Raw genomic sequence first — 17,851 nt, 5'->3', positions numbered from 1 at the left:
CAATGGCATTACTGGAGAGTTGTCTCTCCCATTTTTTTGTTTTTTGAGACAGGGTTTCTGTGTATCTTTGGAGCCTGTCCTGGAACTCGGTCTGCAAACCAACCTCAAACTCACAGAGCTCTGCATCCTCCACCTCCCAGATGCTGGAATTAAAGGCATGTGCCACCACCATCTGGTTGTTTTTCCCCATCTTAAAGGTCTCTGCATATGTATTACTTTACAATTTTGTGTTTTTTATGGGATTTCTATATGTGAATGTGCCTTTCTCTGTATCTATGTTTCTTCTGTTTTTTTCTTTAGCTCTTTGTCTTCTGTATGTTTGGTTACTCATACTATATTTTATTTTATTGTTACTTTTTAGGTGTCTTTGGAGGGGGTTGTTTTGTTTGTGTCAGGGTTTCAATCTGTAACTCTGACTGTCCTGGAACTCTATATGTAGACCAGGCTGACCTCAAACTCAGAGTTCCTGAGTGCTGGAATTAAAGGCACATGCCACTACCTCCATCTGAACAGGAGGGGAGATGGTTGAGGATCTTGGAGGAGTTGGGTAAGAGAAACCCTAATTAGAATATATTGCATGAAAAAAAATTTTCAATTGAAAAAAAAGATACGATCACAAGAATGAAAACTTGTAAGATGGAAACTCCTACAACACCTTCCACTGCATCTTCAGATTTTAAAATGATGTGGTTTAATCCTTGCATATTAGAGGCTGAAAGTGGATAGCATGATGAGTCCCAGGGCAGTCTGGACTATATAGTAAGACCACATTATCAGAAAGGGTGTGTGGGGGAAAATTCGGAGCTAGGAATATAGCTCAGGTTAGACTGACTGCCAATAAAAAGAAAGAGAAAACAAACAACAACAAAAAACCAAGCAAAATAAAACAAAACCCTATAATTATGAAGCAATTTAGGATGCCCGAGTCTTAAGAATCAATTAAAAACATAAAGGGGACCCCCAGATGGCTCAGCATGAAGGGACACTCGCTGCTAAGCATGGCAACCTTGCCTTCTACAAAATAAAAATGGAAGAGAGTGGCAGCTGTACCCTAGGTACTGTCCAAAGCACAACAAAGAATAGATAAAAACACCAACTATGACGAGATGGTTGCTATGAGTTTCTATGGGAGGCCATAATGATGGCTAATTAAATGAAGTTTCTTATGCATCATACTGAGAAAAGACCCACAGAAGCAAAAACAGAGTGACAGAGGCTGGGATGTAGCAAAGCAAAAAAGTATTAGCCACAATATTTATTGAATTTTCTGTCAAGAAGGAAAAGTATGGCTGGAAAAGATTTAAGATCAATAATGCTGAATAATTCTAATGAGTAAGAATATTCTCTATATTCAGCTGTCATCTAGATTGATTTAGGACCTGGAACACACAGTTTTGGTAGGTTCCCAGAAAACAATAGGGTTTGACCTCTGGGTTGGTTTTCTTTTTGAAAAGACTTCATAATTTATGTGTGTGTTCATTTGCACATGTGTATCCAGAGACCAGAAGAAGGAGTGTGATCCCAAGGCTAAAGTTACAGGCATTTATGAACATCTCTATGTGAGTGCTGGGAACTAAACTCTGGTCCTCTGAAATAGCAGCAAGTATTATTAACCACATAATCATCTCTCCAGCCCCCCAGTTGTTTTGAATCTGCAAAGTATGGACCAGTGAGATGGCTGAGTGAGTAAAAGGTGCTTGCCAAGTCATGCCTGATAAGCCAATTTTATCTCTGGGACCCACATGGTAGAAGGATCAAACAGACTCTGGCAAGTTGTCTTCTGATGTCCATATGTGCACTGTGACACATATGCCTTTCCCACTCCCAAGACACACACACATAGAAAACAACCTAAATTTAAAATGACTATACAACATATGCTCCCAAGCATTTGCATTGTTTGTAATCTTGAGGAATTACCAAAACCTAGGAGGGACTGTATTATGACTTGTATCTGAAATGTACCCTGAAGCTTATATATCAAAGACTTGATCCCCAGGGCTGTAGTAGGGGGGAAAATGTGAGAGATATCTGGGTCATGAGGGCTCTGGCTTCATCAATGACTGATTTATTTAGGGATTCACAGCTTAATGTGTTTTGGGGAAAGGACTTTGCTAGTTTGTTTGCTTATTTATTTATATTTCCTTTTACCTAAAAGTTGTGAAAGAGGAACAAGGAGACCATGAGAACTGTACTATGAAACTTAGCTGCTGTAAGTTATTATAGGGTAATCAACTTATCTATACTACATTAAAACAATGTTGCCGGGCGGTGGTGGCGCACGCCTTTAATCCCAGCACTCGGGAGGCAGAGGCAGGCGGATCTCTGTGAGTTCGAGGCCAGCCTGGTCTACAAGCGCTAGTTCCAGGACAGCCTCCAAAGCCACAGAGAAACCCTGTCTCGAAAAACCAAAAAAAAAAACAAAAAAAAAAAACAAAAACAATGTTTATATTCCAAAAGTCCTCATGTCATCAGCTTGCTATCCAGAAGTTTTAACAACCAAGATGAAATGGCATTGCTTAGAGGAAAGAAAACATATCACTCTAGGAATTATCAGGACAGATATCAAAAGTTCAAAATAAACAGTATCATTCAACAGGCCTTCCTGCTGCCAGCAATACCACATTTCGGGGTACATGGACAACATTTCCAGATAGTTGATTTCTCTTGGATATGAATTATGTTTACTAAACACTGAGGATTAAGTTCATGTGTCTTCCTAACATTTCTTACCTTCAAAAAGTTTTCTAACTTTTGGAACAAATGAATTAAAAATACTTAGCAGAACTACAACCTTTTGTATATCTTGTATCAGTGTTTCCCTTCATTGTGAAGTCTCATATTCAGTAAGTTCCTAGAAAATAGTGAGGGCTTTAATATTTCTTTCCTTAATTCATAGTGCATCTTGAATAGGGGTTCTTTAATGTTTACAAAGGAAACTGTCATAACTGGGGGCTGTTCCACATTAGTTTCTCAATATTGTAAACTCCAATATGATGTAGTCAAGACATGAGGGATTAAGGATTTTTGGCATTCCTCCTATCTGAAGTCATTTTGTTCACCATGAGTTATTAGTGTTCTGTTAGTAGGTAAAATCTGCTGTAGGCTTCCCTACATTCTCAACAAAAGGTTTCTCTCTAGTGTGGATTTTTACATGGTGAATGAGGTTAGAGGATGAAGTAAAGGTTTTCTCACATTCTGTGCACTCATAGGGCCTCTCACCAGTGTGAGTTCGGATATGCTCAGTTCGGCTTGAGGAAGTAGTGAAATCTTTCCCACAGTATTTACACTTATACGGTTTTGTTCCGGTGTGAATACGAACGTGTTTAGTAAGGTATGAAAAATACTGAAAGGATTTTCCACATACATCACATTCAAATGGCTTTTCTACTGTATGAGTTTTTAAATGGTCATGCAGCAGATTGTACCTACGGTAGGCTTTCCCACATTCTTTACACTCGTAGGGTTTGTCTCCAGTATGAATGGTTAAATGCTTGCGTAAGTACGAGGAGTTGAGGAAGGCTTTCCCACATTCCTTACATATACATGGTCTCTCTCCACTGTGAGTTCTTAAGTGTCTACGAAGGTATGAGGAAGCGTGGAAGACTTTCCCACATTCACCACATATATGAGGCATCTCTCCACTGTGAGTTTTTCTTACATGGTTATGTAGGTATGAGGAATTGAGAAAGGCTTTCCCACATTCCTTGCATATATAGGGTCTCTCTCCACTGTGAGTCCTCACATGTCTACGCAGATTTGAGTAAGAATGAAAGGCTTTCCCACATTCTCCACACAGATAGGGTCTCTCTCCACTGTGAGTTCTTCCTATATGGTTCCGTAGGTAGGAGGAAGTGAGAAAGGCTCTCCCACAGTCCTTACATATGTAGGGTCTCTCTCCACTGTGAATTCTCACATGCTGACTAAGGCGTGGAGACGAAGCAAAGGCTTTCCCACACTCTTTACATGCAAAGGGCTTCTCTGAAGCATGGGTTGATATATGTGTTATAAGGCCTGACCTCTTAGCAAAGGCTTTTCCACAATCCTTGCATTTATACGGTTTCTCTCCAGTATGAGTTCTAAAATGTTCTACTAGCCTTGAGTATGTAGTAAAGGCTTTCCCACATTCCTTACATTCATAGGGTTTTTCTCCAGTGTGACTTCGTAAGTGTCTGTTAAGATTTGAAGAACGTCCAAAGGCTTTTCCACAAATCTTACATGGATACGTTTTTATGGTGTGCTCTTGAACAGAGGCATCATGACTTGAGTGAGTAAAATGTCCGGTGTTGCAAGTACTGTGAGTTTTCACATGTGTCTTGAAATATGAATGTTCACTGAAGATTTCTCCACATTGTACATAGTAACAGAGTTCTTGTGCACTATGGCTTCTGACCTGTTGATAGAGGAACGACTTACGGTTAGAGAATTTTTCATCCTTATTGAAGGACTCCTTAAGTGAGGGCAGAAAAATGATGATTTTTGCCATTTTGACTACATGCAAAACTCCTATCCTAAAGTCTAGAACCATCAATTTTAATTTGGAAAGCTGCCTCAGTATTTTAGTAGTTTTGCTTTTGAAACAGGGTATTGCCATGTAGCAATGGCTGGCCTGAAACTCAATGTGTAGAGAAGGCTGGCTTGAAACTCACAGAGATCCACTTTCTTTTGCCCTCTGTATGCTAGAATTAAAGGCATGTGCCACCACACCCGACTCCTTGCCCCCCCTTTCTTTTTTTGACAAGGTGCCTAGGTGCCTCTCTTTTAAATAGCTCTGGTTGTCTAGGAACTTGATATGTAGAACAGGCTGGCCTCAAACTCAGTGATCCACCTGCCTCTGCCTCCCAAGTGCTGGGATAAAAGGTACGTGCCACCACCACAGCCGAGCTCATGTTTTCTTTCAAACTGAAAGATAAAACAGTAGTTGCCATTTGATCTAAACTCAAAGTAATTGTTATGATATACACCAAATTGCCTTAAAAGCTAGTATCTGGTTACACATGTGGGGCCATGTATTTGTGGGATTTCTTTCTTTCTTTTTTCTTTCTTTCTTTCTCCCTTCCTTCTTTCCTTCCTTCCTTTCTTTCATTATGCTGGGTAAGGTATGCAGATTTTACTGAGTTTGAGGTCTTTCTCATCTAGAGAGTGAATACCATGCCAGCCAGTGCTATATGAGATCCTGTTTTAAATAAATAATCAAATAAAATTACATTTATTTTGGAGGTGAGAGTATATGTGTCAATGTGCATGATGAGGTAAGAGGCCAACCTGTGGAAGACAATTCTTTACTCTTACCATGTGGGTCCTGGTGATCAAACTCAGGTTGTCAGACCTGAAATCAAAGAGTCTTTATCCACTGAGCCATCTTGGCAGAGGGATCTCTTATCGAACAGGTTTTGTGATAGGTTTGGAACACCCAAAAATTCATTATGTTCAACATACTTCTCAGATAGTCTGCTGCACCCTCCTGGGTGCATGCTGTTTGGCTTTCTAATGAAATTCACAATTGCCTATGAATGAGGGAAATAACAAATATCTCTGGTCAATCTTACTGTTTGTATTCCACTGGAAGTCTGTCTCCTCAAAAATTCCTGACACAATGTTGACTCTTTGGTGCCGAGTGGCATTTCCCATTCTAAAGATAAACAGAAAAAAAAATTAAGAGTTGGAGAAAAATAAATGATCAGTTTCAAAGTTAAAAGACATAGGGCTTTTTAGATTGTTCCAACTGAACCTAACTAGGAAGAAAGAAAAGTGTGATCATTTTGACCAGGTTAATAAATTGACTACACTAAGGATGGGAGTTTTAAATGTTTTATTTCAAACTGACTCTTTGAAAATTAAAACTCATGGCAAAAAAGGAGCTGCTAAGTAGGGAAGACCTGAGTAAAGATATTATCAGCAGACAATAAGCATGAAACACAATAGGTCATTTTGCAAAATTACAGGAAAACCCAAGAAAGCAAAAAATAAGTCTAAGAATTCGTACCTTTTCGGGTACATGCCCATACTTAAAGTCATCAAGTACATCTTTAAAAGATTTCACATTTAAGCCGGGCGATGGTGGCGCATGCCTTTAATCCCAGCACTCGGGAGGCAGAGGCAGGAGGATCTCTGTGAGTTTGAGGCCGGGCTGGACCGACAGCCTCCAAAACAATACAGAGAAATCCTGTCTCGTAAAACCAAAAAAAAAAAAAAAAAAAAAAAAGATTTCACATTTAATTCTAAACATGATCTTCACAAACACTCACCTTGGAGATCTTCTCTGTGCAAATCCTCTTCTTCCAACCAGGAGATCAGGCTAGGTTTGATGACCTCACACCCTTATACATGGCAAAGTGCATTCATGGAGGAAGTTCATGCAAAAGAGTATAAAAATCAGTATAATTCAGGACCTTTTTTGTTGGTGTTCTATTTTGTTTTGCTATGTTTTTGGACAGGGTATCACTATGTAGTCCTGACTGTCCTGGAACTTGATATGTACACCAGGTTGGCCTCAAACTCACAAAAAGCTGCCTGTCTTCTTCCTGAGTACTTTGATTAGAGGTGTGTGCCACCATGCCAGGCCATGAAGCTGTGCTTCTAATGAAAGCAAGGCAATTATTTCAGAGAGGTTAGACAAGCAAACACTTCCCTTTCTATGTCCTGATGATGAATTACTGCTGAATTAACACTCCAATTAATGATTCCATACACTCTAATAAAACACTAATACTTCAGGTCAAATAGAGAGTAAAGTAAAACAAAGATAATTTTACTTTCAAACAGCAGCTACACAGCATCAGACTCATCTGGGTCAAACTCATAAGTAGAATGTACTCTGAGTTTTTTATTCAGTACATCAAAGGAAGAGAATGACTACATTTCTATATTCTTTTCTCTCTTTTGGGGGGACAGTGCTGGGGATTAAATACAGGGACTTGCATATTTTGAGACAGGTTCTCACTATGAACTTTGGCTGTTGTGGAGTTCACTCTATAGACCAGGCTGGCCTGAAACTCACAAAGACACATCTGCCTCTGCCCCCCAAATGCTAGGATTAGAGCTATGCACCACTATGTCCAGCCAATAACTTATGTTTCTAACACGGTGGTTGGTAGTGATGCCATTCACCTAGTACAGCATTTTGAGAACCATCACAGAAAACTAAAAGGTATAGTGGCCCCCACTTATTCATGGTTTTGCTGCATGTGGTTAGTTACACACTACCCACCTGTCCTGGAAATATTAAATGTAAATTTCCAGAAAAGACTCACATAAAGTTGCACACCACTGTGTAGCATTATAGAATCTCACACTATCATGCAAATCATCCTTGTCCATCACAGCCACACTGCACCTGCGACCTGCTTCACAGCCTTTTAGTGCCTTTCTGAGGAGCTTGCTTGTTGCAATACAGTAAAACTTGCCAGGCATGGTGGTGCAAACCTTTAATCTCAGTTCTTGAGAGACAGAGGCAAGTGGCTATCTGAATTCAAGGCCAGCTTGATTTACACAACGAGTTCCAGTTCAGCCATACTGAGACTGTCTCAAAACAAAACACAACACTTGTGCTCATCTAGCCCTCATTTTACTAATGACCTCAAAGCGCAACAGTAGTCATGATGGCAATTCAGATGTGCTGAAGAGACGTTGTAAAGTATGGAGGAAACCTGTACACTGAGGTTGCTAGTATCTACTCTTAGGAGTTATACTTTTCTTTTTTCTTTTTGCAAAACAGGGTTTCTCTATGTAACAGCCCTGGCTGTCCTAGAACTAGGTCTAGGCTAGACTGGCCTCAAACTCAATTCTGCCTTCTGAGTGCTGGAATTAGAGGTGTGTGCCACCACACTTCACTCAGGAGTTTTACTTCTTTTTATTTTTTTCAGAATCAAACAATTTTATTTTCATTAACTCACAAAAAACAATAGTTGGCTCAAGGAGGCAATCACCTGCCCAGTCTCCAACACTACAAGCTGAGTGAATAACTACAGTTAGGACTCTTTCATGGCTATTCTGAAGTAATGGAGCTACTGGAAATAAGGTTTGTTTACTCAGGGTCCACACTTGCACTATAAATTAGGCAGAGCCCATTTCAATTTCTTCAGATGGAAGTTCTTGATTAGATTAAACCATTTGCAATTCTGCACTGTCGCAACACCTTGAAGCCCTCGCAGAGCCTGATGTCACTCTGGTTCTGGGCACATTCCAGAAACTGTTTGACCCCAAGAGAGCATGGCCCTGGAGACTGCTGGCCCAGCATCTGGGCTCCCTGGGGCTCCTGGTAAGTGATTCAGGCCTTGCAGGCTGGGTACTGCCTCCTCCACTGAAGCCCCCAGTGGTGGCGTGACCCAGGGTGTGACCCACTGAAGAGCCCACAGCCACGGCAGCTGCAGTGGTGGCTGCCTAGGTGCAGCAGCAGGGGAGCAACTGCAGGTGGTGAGGCTGAGCTGCAGGCGCGTGTCTTGGAGCAGCCCTCAGCCGAGGGGCCTGGCTGGCCGGAGGGGCCACCCGGGATGAGCGGCACACTCTTCAGTCCAAAGGCGACAAACTGCCGGGAGTTTTATTTCTTATTTGAGTGTTTGGCTTTCATGCTCATGTGTACTATGTGCACACAGTGCCCCAGAAGCCAGAAGAGGCAGTCAGTCCCTGGAGCTGAATTTACAGGTAAAGCTGTGAGCTGCTGTTTGGGAGCAGGGAGCCAAACCTGGGTCCTACGCAAGAGCAACAAATGCTCTTAACTACTGAGCCATCTCTCCAGCATAAAGGTAATTAATATCTACTCTCAACAAGTCTCCAGCCAGATGTTACGGTACATTTCTATAATCCCAGCACTTGGGAAGTGGAGACAGGAGATCAGGAGTTCAAGGTCAACCTTAACTACAATGAAATCTTGTTTCCAAAAATTAAATCTCCAATCTATAAAATCAGGAAAAAGGAACTCAAAATGTTATCACAACTGTATATACAGTTCAGTTCCATGTACAGCTGTAGGCGTCCACTGGGCATCTCGGCTCTAATCTCCCACAGTCAGACTATGGCATTAGGACAAAGTCTGTGTGTCTCTACTCACCACTGCGTTTCAATTCCTCAGCACACCCAGGATACACTGTCCTCCTCCTCCCCCAAGAAGCCATAAGGACTGCTGGCAGTCCTACCTGCTGAGGCCAGGTTCTGGTAGTTTTCCAGCATTACTTCTCTGTAGAGGTCTCTGTGAGCTTGATCCAATAAAATCCATTCTTCTTGGGTGAAGTCCACAGCCACATCATCAAAAGTTACCGAGACCTAAATCACACACACACACACACACACACAGACACACACACACATACAGACACACACACGAGAGAGAGAGAGAGAGAGAGAGAGAGAGAGAGAGAGAGAGAGAGAGAGAGAGAGAGCGAGCTTGAGTAAACAATAGCATATGCACCAATGTTCTCTACAGTTGAGGAAGACAGACCCAATACTCTACATAAATCTGAGAGCTTCCATTGACTGTCCCAGGGCTTGGCGGCCCTAGCCTTGCCCACACCTGCACTCAACTTGTAGCTCTGCTCCGGACATTTACTATTAATGACCATTCTGACAGATGAACAGACCTTGCCACAACCAGACTAGAAGTCCTTCTCTCAATTTCTTAAAATATACTTCTAAGCACACTACATAATTACCTTAATGGTGATAGATAAATACTTCAAAAAAAGACACTAGATCCTCCTTATCATCTGTCAGAAAAACTACACTGTACTGGCCATAAAGTGTAAAGATTAATTAGTAATTATTGAAATCCTGGGGTGATATTCAGGTAATACCTCAACCGTATCAGAGTCCCTACTCTCTCAGAAATCCAGCTAGGTACTCAGTTCTTGAGGGGGCTTTTAGAAGCTCTGGACATAAGTCTGCCCCAAAGAAGGAGTGTCTACAAGGTAGGGGTACGCATGTCATTTGTGAGACACAGTTCCTACATACCTGGTAACAATTTGTCAGGCAATCAGCCACCATCTTTTCTACCTTTATCTTTTCTTCAGTAACGGAGTCTGAGTCTCTTACAAAGAGTTCCTGGAAAAGACAGAAGACATGAGAACCTAGAGCTGCCTTTAATTCTTGTACCCCTTGACATCATTCTGTCTGCCTGTCTCCTTTCCTGTTGCCATGATAAAATATACTGACAAAAGCCACCTAAGGAGAAAGGGCTTATTCTGGCTCACAGTTTCAGGGGACAGTCCATCACATCATGGTGGGAAAGGAAAGGGTTTTAAAGCAGCTGGTCACATCACAATCAGGAAGCAGAAAAGCAATGACTGCATTGCTCAGCTCATGCTCCATTTCCTACAGTCCAGGATCCTTGCCCGAGTTAAATGGGTCTCAAAGGTATGCCAGAGATCTGTCCCCTAGGTAATATTAGAACCTGTTGACAATTAACAACAACCATTATACAACCCTAATATGAAACCCATGCAATCCTGCACACCTGAGAAAACTCACCCACTACACAAACATGTGATGCCAGAGCAGGCCTGTGTCACCTACAACCACGAAACAAACCGATAAACCATGTTACCCACTGGGAAAATGTCCCATTTTATAGGGAAGACAACTTCAAGTCTGAGAGGTAACACTTTATTTTCCCCTTGTAATATCTCATGAGGATTTATATAGTACTTTTCAAAACACACACATCAAGGGCCAGACTTACTCTGCACTATTATGGTTTGGGTATTGAAATGGTCTCACAAATTCATGTGTTGACAGCTTGGTAATACAGCAGTGTGCTCCTCCTTTGGCAGGTGACTGGATCATGAGAGATCTATTATCAATTGACTAAACAACTGATTAGGCTATGGACACATAACTTACTGGGCGTGAGGTAGCAGGATTTAGGGTGTGGGACCTAGATGGAGGGGGCAGGTCACTGGGGTTGTGTTCCTGAAGAAGGTACTGTTTCCGCACTCTTCCTCTTGCTCTGCTTCTGCTTCCGGGCTGCGGAGGGACGAGCAGCTCCGCTTCACAGTACCTTTCCCACCATGCTGTTCTGCGTCACCACAGGCTCAGAAACAGGCCAAGTGAGCCTGGATTAACACCTCTGAAATCTCAGCAATAACTTTTTTCCTTATAAGATGCTGGTGTCAAGTTTTTCTTTGTTTTGAGATAAGGTCTCATGCAATCTAGGCTGGCCTCAAGCTTGATAATGTAGCCAAAGATAAACTTGAATTCCTAATCTTCCTACCGTATCTCTCAAGTGATGGAATTACAGGTGTGCACTACCATAACTGACTTATTCTAGGCAACTGATCTACCAGCTGATCCCAGCCCCAGCTCCAATGCCAGGTATTTTATCACAGTGACAGAAAATTAACACAAGCATCCACTAGTCTACTAAGTGGGCCTAAAGTAAACCAATCAGGGTAGTATGACTGTTCAGGACTAGATCGCAGGAAACTTTATTATTCAGGAGACTTAAATCAAATCCTCTGAAAATGAACAGCAGGTCTGGCCACATCAGTAGTTGCCATCCTGAAGGTGGAATTGCCCATATGCTCCTTTCTCCATGCTACGGCAAGCTCACTTAGGTATCTCAAGGGATGGAGAAACTCTACACTTGATTCGGGGTTATCAGGAGCCTGTTCCTACCAATCATCAAGAGCAACAGTTCATTATCATACATGAGCTCACTTTCCACATATGATGTAAGTAAAAGCTACTAAAGACAGTGCATTAGTTATTAGTAATAAGAGTATTACTAATAACACTGTCAATTTACTAAAGACCAATGTGTGAACGTGCAATATACACGTGTATTTATATATGAACCAGTTGATTTTTTTTTTTTTTTTTTGGTTTTTCGAGACAGGGTTTCTCTGTGGCTTTGGAGGCTGTCCTGGAACTCGCTTGGTAGTCCAGGCTGGCCTCGAACTCACAGAGATCCGCCTGCCTCTGCCTCCCAAGTGCTGGGATTAAAGGCGTGCGCCACCAACGCCCGGCTAGTTGATTAGTTTTAAAAAGTAATTAGATTTTAGTTTGTGAACAGAGAAGTGTCCACCTTGAACATATGGAGGTTAGAGAATAACTTAGTTGGATCTCTCCTTCCACCATATGGGCTTGGGGTCATCTGGCTTGGGGCAAATGCCTGTATCTGTCACAGTGGACATATTGGAAAAACAGGTCTAGACACTGCAAGTAACTATTTCAATATGTTACATGCTGGTGAATTTAGACTGAATGCAGGAAGTTGTTGCAAAGTTCTGATCCTGTCATATTTTGTTTTCTAAGACTAGAATTAGAGACTCTCCTGCTTCAGTTTGTCAAGTGCTGGGATTACAGGTATGAGCAGTCATGCCTGGCTTTAATCTTCTATGCCTCAACAGGATCAGAAGTACAGAAAAGACCTGTACTGTACAATACAATAGTAACTACCAAAAGTACTACTGATCACTTCTATAAAGTCAGGATTCTTTTTTTTGAAACAAAGCCTCATGTAGCCCAGGTTGGCCTTGAACTTGTTAAAAAGACTGAGAATGACTTTTAACTCCTGATCCTCCTGTCTACATCTCCCAACTGTTAGAATTACAAATATGCAACACCATACCTAGCTTGAAGTTAGTATTTCTAAAGGGTATTTGGTTTGTTGATTGGTTGGTTGTTTAAGACTAACCTAGAATTTGAGATGTAGAACAGGCTAGCCTCAAACTCACAGAGATGCACCTGCCCTTGCCTCTCAGGCACTGCCATACCCAGCTGAGCTTTGTAATTTTACGGTACCCTGGTTGACTGGCAATTTTTGTTGTTATTGCTATTGTTTGGTACAGTACTCGGAACCCTGTCCACGCTGGGCAGGCACTCTACTGCTGAGCTACACTGCCAGGTTCCAGTTTACCTTTAACAAGTCTTAGAGACGCACTAACCAAAGAGCAGGCCAACCCTGCGGTTATTTTCTTACTTTCTATATGTGTAACGAGAATACAGACCTTCTTGGCTGGCAGAATCCCTTCAATTAGTTGTCTGGCATATGGAGTGGAGGCTTTTATGACCGAAGCAGACAGAGCTGGGTGTGGCAGCTCCACACACCTGGGAGGTTGAGGCTGAAGGACCACAAGTTCCAAGCCAACTGGAGCGACACAGCAAGACCCTATCTCAAAAGCTGAAGAATCTCCTTCTCATTCTTCACAGAAATAGAAAAAAAAAAACAAAACAAAAAAACTATCTTGAAATTCACATGGAACCACAAAAGACCCTGGATAGCCAAACAATCTTAAACAAAGACCATTCCAGATCTTAAGATTTATTAGAGTCACCGTCATACAAACAATATGGCACTGGCACAAAAACAGACACCCGTGGGTGGGGGGTGGGGGTGGCGGGGTGGACAGTCCAAGAGATTTCTAAAACATAGAGGCTATTTCTATTACTCTTGCTTGCTCTCACCCCCCTCGCCCCCACCCCAGAGATTGAAGGACATCCCTATTGCTAAAGACATCATGAACTTGTATTTATGTATGTAATAGGAATCAATGAAAAAGGAGGCAATAAATTTGAAAGAGCAAGTGGAGGTTTAATGGGATGGTGTGGAGGAAGGTAAAGGAAAGGAGAAATGATGTAATTATAATATCAAAAATAAAAGAGAAAAATTGAAAAAAGAAATAATTGGAGTCTTGGAGGTCCCTACCCCCATGAACAATAAACCAGACATAATAAGTGCTCCTGAGAAGTTTAGAAATGAATATCAACCTTGACAGGCTTGATATAACTAGCAGTCATGCTACTTATTTAACTCATCCTGCACAATTTATCGCTGTCTTCACCTGACCTACAACACTGAGCCTTTCATTGGCCAGATTAAAGGTCCCCGAGTCTTGAAGTAAAACCATTAGCTACATGAACACAGGCAGATGGTCACACCAATTGTTTTGTTTCAGGACAAGACTTCATTATTTAGCCCAGGCTAGCCTCGTGATCCTCTGCCTCACTTTCTGAGTTGTCTCTTTTTGTATCACTGCAATTACTGGCCTCTGCCATATGTACATCTTCAACTGATTTTTCAATATGGTGCACACTGACAAAGTCAATGTCATTGTCTCCATCCTAGTTTGTGATGAACTGAAGGCAGTTCGCACTGACTTGACAAGATGAACAATGTATCTTTACAACACCATCCCTCTGTCTGTCTGCTCTCCTGGTTTAGACAAGTCCCCAGAGGACTTGGCAGACAATGATGCAGCTCACAGGTAAACTATGATGACATTGTGCTGATTGGATTCAACGACAGAAGTGTCAAAATTCTATAATAACTTTTAGAAGAGATACGCAGGTGGGATAGTGGCATGTGACTGGGGAGGCAGAGGCAGGCAGACCTGAGTTCCAGGTGATCATCATCTACTGATTCCATCTACGAACCACGCAGGGATACACAGTGAGACCCTATCTCAAGAGTGGGGCTGGTGAGACGGCATAGCAGGTTAGGGCACCCGCTTGCCTCTGACCGACTTCAATCCCCAGGGTCAACAGAGTCCGGGGCAGCTGCAGGTTACCCTCTTGCCTCCACGTGTCTGTGGGGCATCTTTGCACACACACACAAATATGAGAGTATACTAAAAATATGTAAAGTGAGGCAGATTTAGGGGTGGGATTTTTCTAAAGGTTCAGTGCTGAAATCACTTGAAGATTTCATTTAGGTTATTGCTGCTCATACCAACCAAAATATGACGTAACACTTAACAGATATTTGAATTTGGAATGCAACATTTTCAAGATTTGATTGTGGTTTTTTGTTTGTTTGTTTGTTTGGTTGGTTTTTTTATTTTTTTGAGACAGGGTTTCCCTGTATTGTTTTGGAGGCTGTCCTGGAACTCCCTCTGTAGACCAGGCTGGCCTCGAACTTACAGAGATCTGCCTGCCTCTGCCTCCCGAGTGCTGGGATTAAAGGCGTGTGCCACCACCGCCTGGCTAAGATTTGACTGTGTTTTAACACATCTACCTATAGGGCTCCAGTTTCAAGTGCAGGTCGGACCAAGTTAAGACAACTATAGTAGAAGGGGTTCAGCAGGCAAAAGAGCTTGCCACGGAAGCTTGGAGACCTGAATTCAATCTCCAGAACCCACAAAAGAAAGAAGGGACTCCACAAATCTGTCCTCTGGCCTCCATATATGTGCTGTGGCACATGCAAAGCCACACCCACCACCATACACGTGTAAGAATAATAAATAAAGACCGTAAGGAATATAATAGAAGGTTTTCAGGCACCTGGACAGAATCATTCCGCAGATCCAAAGACATCCAAGTGCCAGACACCAGACAACGCCTTAGCCTTCTTGGTACTTTGAAGCAATCCTAAGCCTTTTGTGTACCTGCTGCAGGCTAAACTCACAGCTTGCCAAGAAAGTTCACTACCATTGAGCTACACATGCTCCAGGCACCATGCCCTCTTTTAAAGATTAACTCCTCTGCTTTTGAGAAACAGTTGTGGCTCACAACCAGGACATCACAGGCTAACTACAGACACGGAGTTACTAAAGTAGAACTGAACAATTCCCAGCTGTACGGCCCAAGAAGCTTATACTACTTACTACCACTCTTACTGCAGCTTACAAACCTCTCCTTTGGAGCCACTGTAAGTAGACAGGGGGAAAAAGGAAGAAAAAGGCATTTTTAAACATCCCAGGAGACTTCAATTAGAAACAGCAAAACCTATGACTTTCTTAAAGAATATGAGACTCTTCAAAAGTTACTACAGAGCCAGGCGCGGTGCCAGACACTAGAAAGCCCAACACCTGGGAGATAAGAGCTGGAGGATCAGGAATTCAGGGTCAGCCTCAATAACATAGCAAGGCTGAGACCAGCCTGGGTTACTTACATGAGACCCTATTTCAAAGAACAGAGACCACGGACATGGATTAGGGAGTAAAGGCCATGCTAGATCTCCAGTACCCAGAACCAATTCCTGAAGACTGTTCTCTGACCTCTGAGCCAGGGTAGTTCCCGTTTTTGAAACTCTCTAAGGTTGCACAGGCCTAGCGACTTCAGAAGAGGGCAGGTTAGAGTACTCTTATTTACACAACCAGAAAGCCATAGTCACACAAAATACTCAGGGCGGGGGTGTGTACAAGTTTTAGTAGCGATAAAGTAAAGAGAGAAAGAAAAGAGAAAGGAAAGGCAAGGAAAAGGAAGGAAAGAAAAAAGGTAAGAAACGATTAAAGAAATGAACATTCAGGGGGGTGTGGTGGCGAACGCCTTTGATCCCAGCACTACGGAAGCAGAGGCAGGCGGATCTCTACGATTTCGAGGCCAGCCTGGTCTACACATCGAGTTCCGGCCCGGCCCCCCCAAAATAAGAAATAAACAGTCACACTCACCCCCAAACAGAAATGCTTACCCCTAGACACCTAAGACTACTCTTCCTACCCCAGTGTCATGTGACAGAATTAAACAGACAATGCCAAAGACAAAGCCACACTCCGCGGGGAAGATTCCTTCACAAACCGCAGCCCGCGGCACTCACTCGGGCTCCACAGTGTCGCCGGGTCCTGCGGAGGAGGCGGCGGCGGCTGCAGGGCGATGCCGAGCGGCGGCGTTCCGTCCTTCTGGAAGACTGGCTAATCTGGAAGGCGGCTTGGGAGTTTTCTGCGGAGCAGGGCCGAGCGGACCGCAAGTCCCGAGGAGGCCGGGAGAGCGCTTGGAGCTGCGGAGGGAGGCGACATGCACGTGAGACCCGCCCGTCGCGGGCCACCAGCCCCTCCGCGCAGACTGCGGACACGGCCACGCCTTAAACTGGCCCTCCACGGCCGCCGTCGCCCCCACCTCCGCAACTCCCTAGGAGTAGAGATGGACCAGAGGCAAAGAACGGTACTGCGAACTACAGAGCTCAGCCATCGCTGGGGAAAAAAAACCAAAAAAATCAGGGGGGCTATGCTGGCGTCACTTCCGCTTCCGTCCTGGAGTGTAGCCCGGGAGATTCGGGTCTCGGCCCCCCTAGACAGAGGCTGACTTCTAGGAGCTGGCAAATGGCCCTGGGGTTGATATTCTCTCCTTTTCTGATACAGTAGTATCTGATACATATAGCAGACTGCCTCGTGTAGCGGACCCATGTTTGATTCCCAGCACCCAGGTGACAGCGCATAGCTGTCTACAGACACGCCTCCATCACGCCTGGTTTAAATCTTTTTTTAAAGATTTATTTATTATGAATACAACATCCTGCCTCCATGTATGCTTGCACGCCAGAAGAGGGCGCCAGATCTCATTATGGATGGTTGTGAGCCACCATGTGATTGCGGGGAATTGAACTCAGGACCTCTGGAAGAGCAGTGCTCTTAACCTCTGAGCCATCTCTCCAGCCCCCTGATTTAAATCTTAAACCTGTCTGTCTGTCTGTCTGTCTGTCTGTCTGTCTGTCTGTCTGTCTGTCTGTCTGTCTGTCTGTCTCGTTCACTCAAGAGACAGAGGCAGGCAGAGCTCTGTGAGTTCAGGGCTAGCCTGCATTGTGACACTGAGAATATTCTCAAGACAAATATGAGTGACTATGGCCCGGAAACAAATTTAAAGTTATCCCAGATTCCACATGCAAATGTGGTAACTGTTTCATGAAATTATATAGTAACAGAACAAAAAACAATAATAAAGTATAAGCCGATAAAAAGTCTTTGTTAACCAGCTGGTGACTACACTGGGTGGTCAAGATCCCAGTGTAGCCCCAGGCTTTCTCAGCGTGAGCTTTTGAGCACAAAAGCCATGTTCTGGATAGACATACCTCAGTTAACAGGAACAGTTTCCCAGAAGCAGAACTATAGAAGCTTAAAAAAAAGTCAGGGTAGTACATTTAGAGATTTTCCCAGAAAGTTTTGGCAGGTGATGTCTTACAGCATGAATGATACTTCCATGATGG

At 43.1% G+C, this 17,851-nt stretch overlaps 1 protein-coding gene and 1 pseudogene across 4 annotated transcripts; both read right to left on the bottom strand.

The window, feature by feature from the left end:
- Window positions 1-1,240: 1,240 nt before the first annotated feature.
- On the bottom strand, window positions 1,241-16,854 carry LOC101836995 (zinc finger protein 778). 4 transcript variants are annotated; one of them, XM_013119402.3, is made up of 7 exons: window positions 16,469-16,854; window positions 12,942-13,135; window positions 9,946-10,035; window positions 9,135-9,261; window positions 6,249-6,320; window positions 5,550-5,632; window positions 1,241-4,393 (listed from the first exon to the last, which is right to left on the bottom strand). In XM_013119402.3, the coding sequence occupies exons 3-7, from the start codon at window positions 9,976-9,978 to the stop codon at window positions 3,083-3,085; spliced, it is 1,626 nt and encodes a 541-aa protein (XP_012974856.1). In that variant the 5' UTR covers window positions 9,979-10,035; window positions 12,942-13,135; window positions 16,469-16,854; the 3' UTR covers window positions 1,241-3,082. The 4 variants fall into 4 exon arrangements, with proteins under 4 accessions (XP_012974856.1, XP_021087765.1, XP_005078630.1 ...); XM_021232106.2 differs by lacking the exon at window positions 12,942-13,135 and having other exon boundaries at window positions 16,469-16,648; window positions 16,768-16,827; XM_005078573.4 differs by lacking the exon at window positions 12,942-13,135.
- Window positions 6,250-8,985, bottom strand: LOC110342530 (annotated as a pseudogene).
- Window positions 16,855-17,851: the final 997 nt, after the last annotated feature.

This window comes from Mesocricetus auratus, unplaced genomic scaffold (genome assembly GCF_017639785.1).
Source record: "Mesocricetus auratus isolate SY011 unplaced genomic scaffold, BCM_Maur_2.0 Super-Scaffold_100022, whole genome shotgun sequence".
Lineage (NCBI taxonomy): Eukaryota > Metazoa > Chordata > Mammalia > Rodentia > Cricetidae > Mesocricetus > Mesocricetus auratus.
The sequence above is the reverse complement of the archived record's forward strand: the minus strand, read 5'-3'. Positions and strand labels throughout refer to the sequence as shown.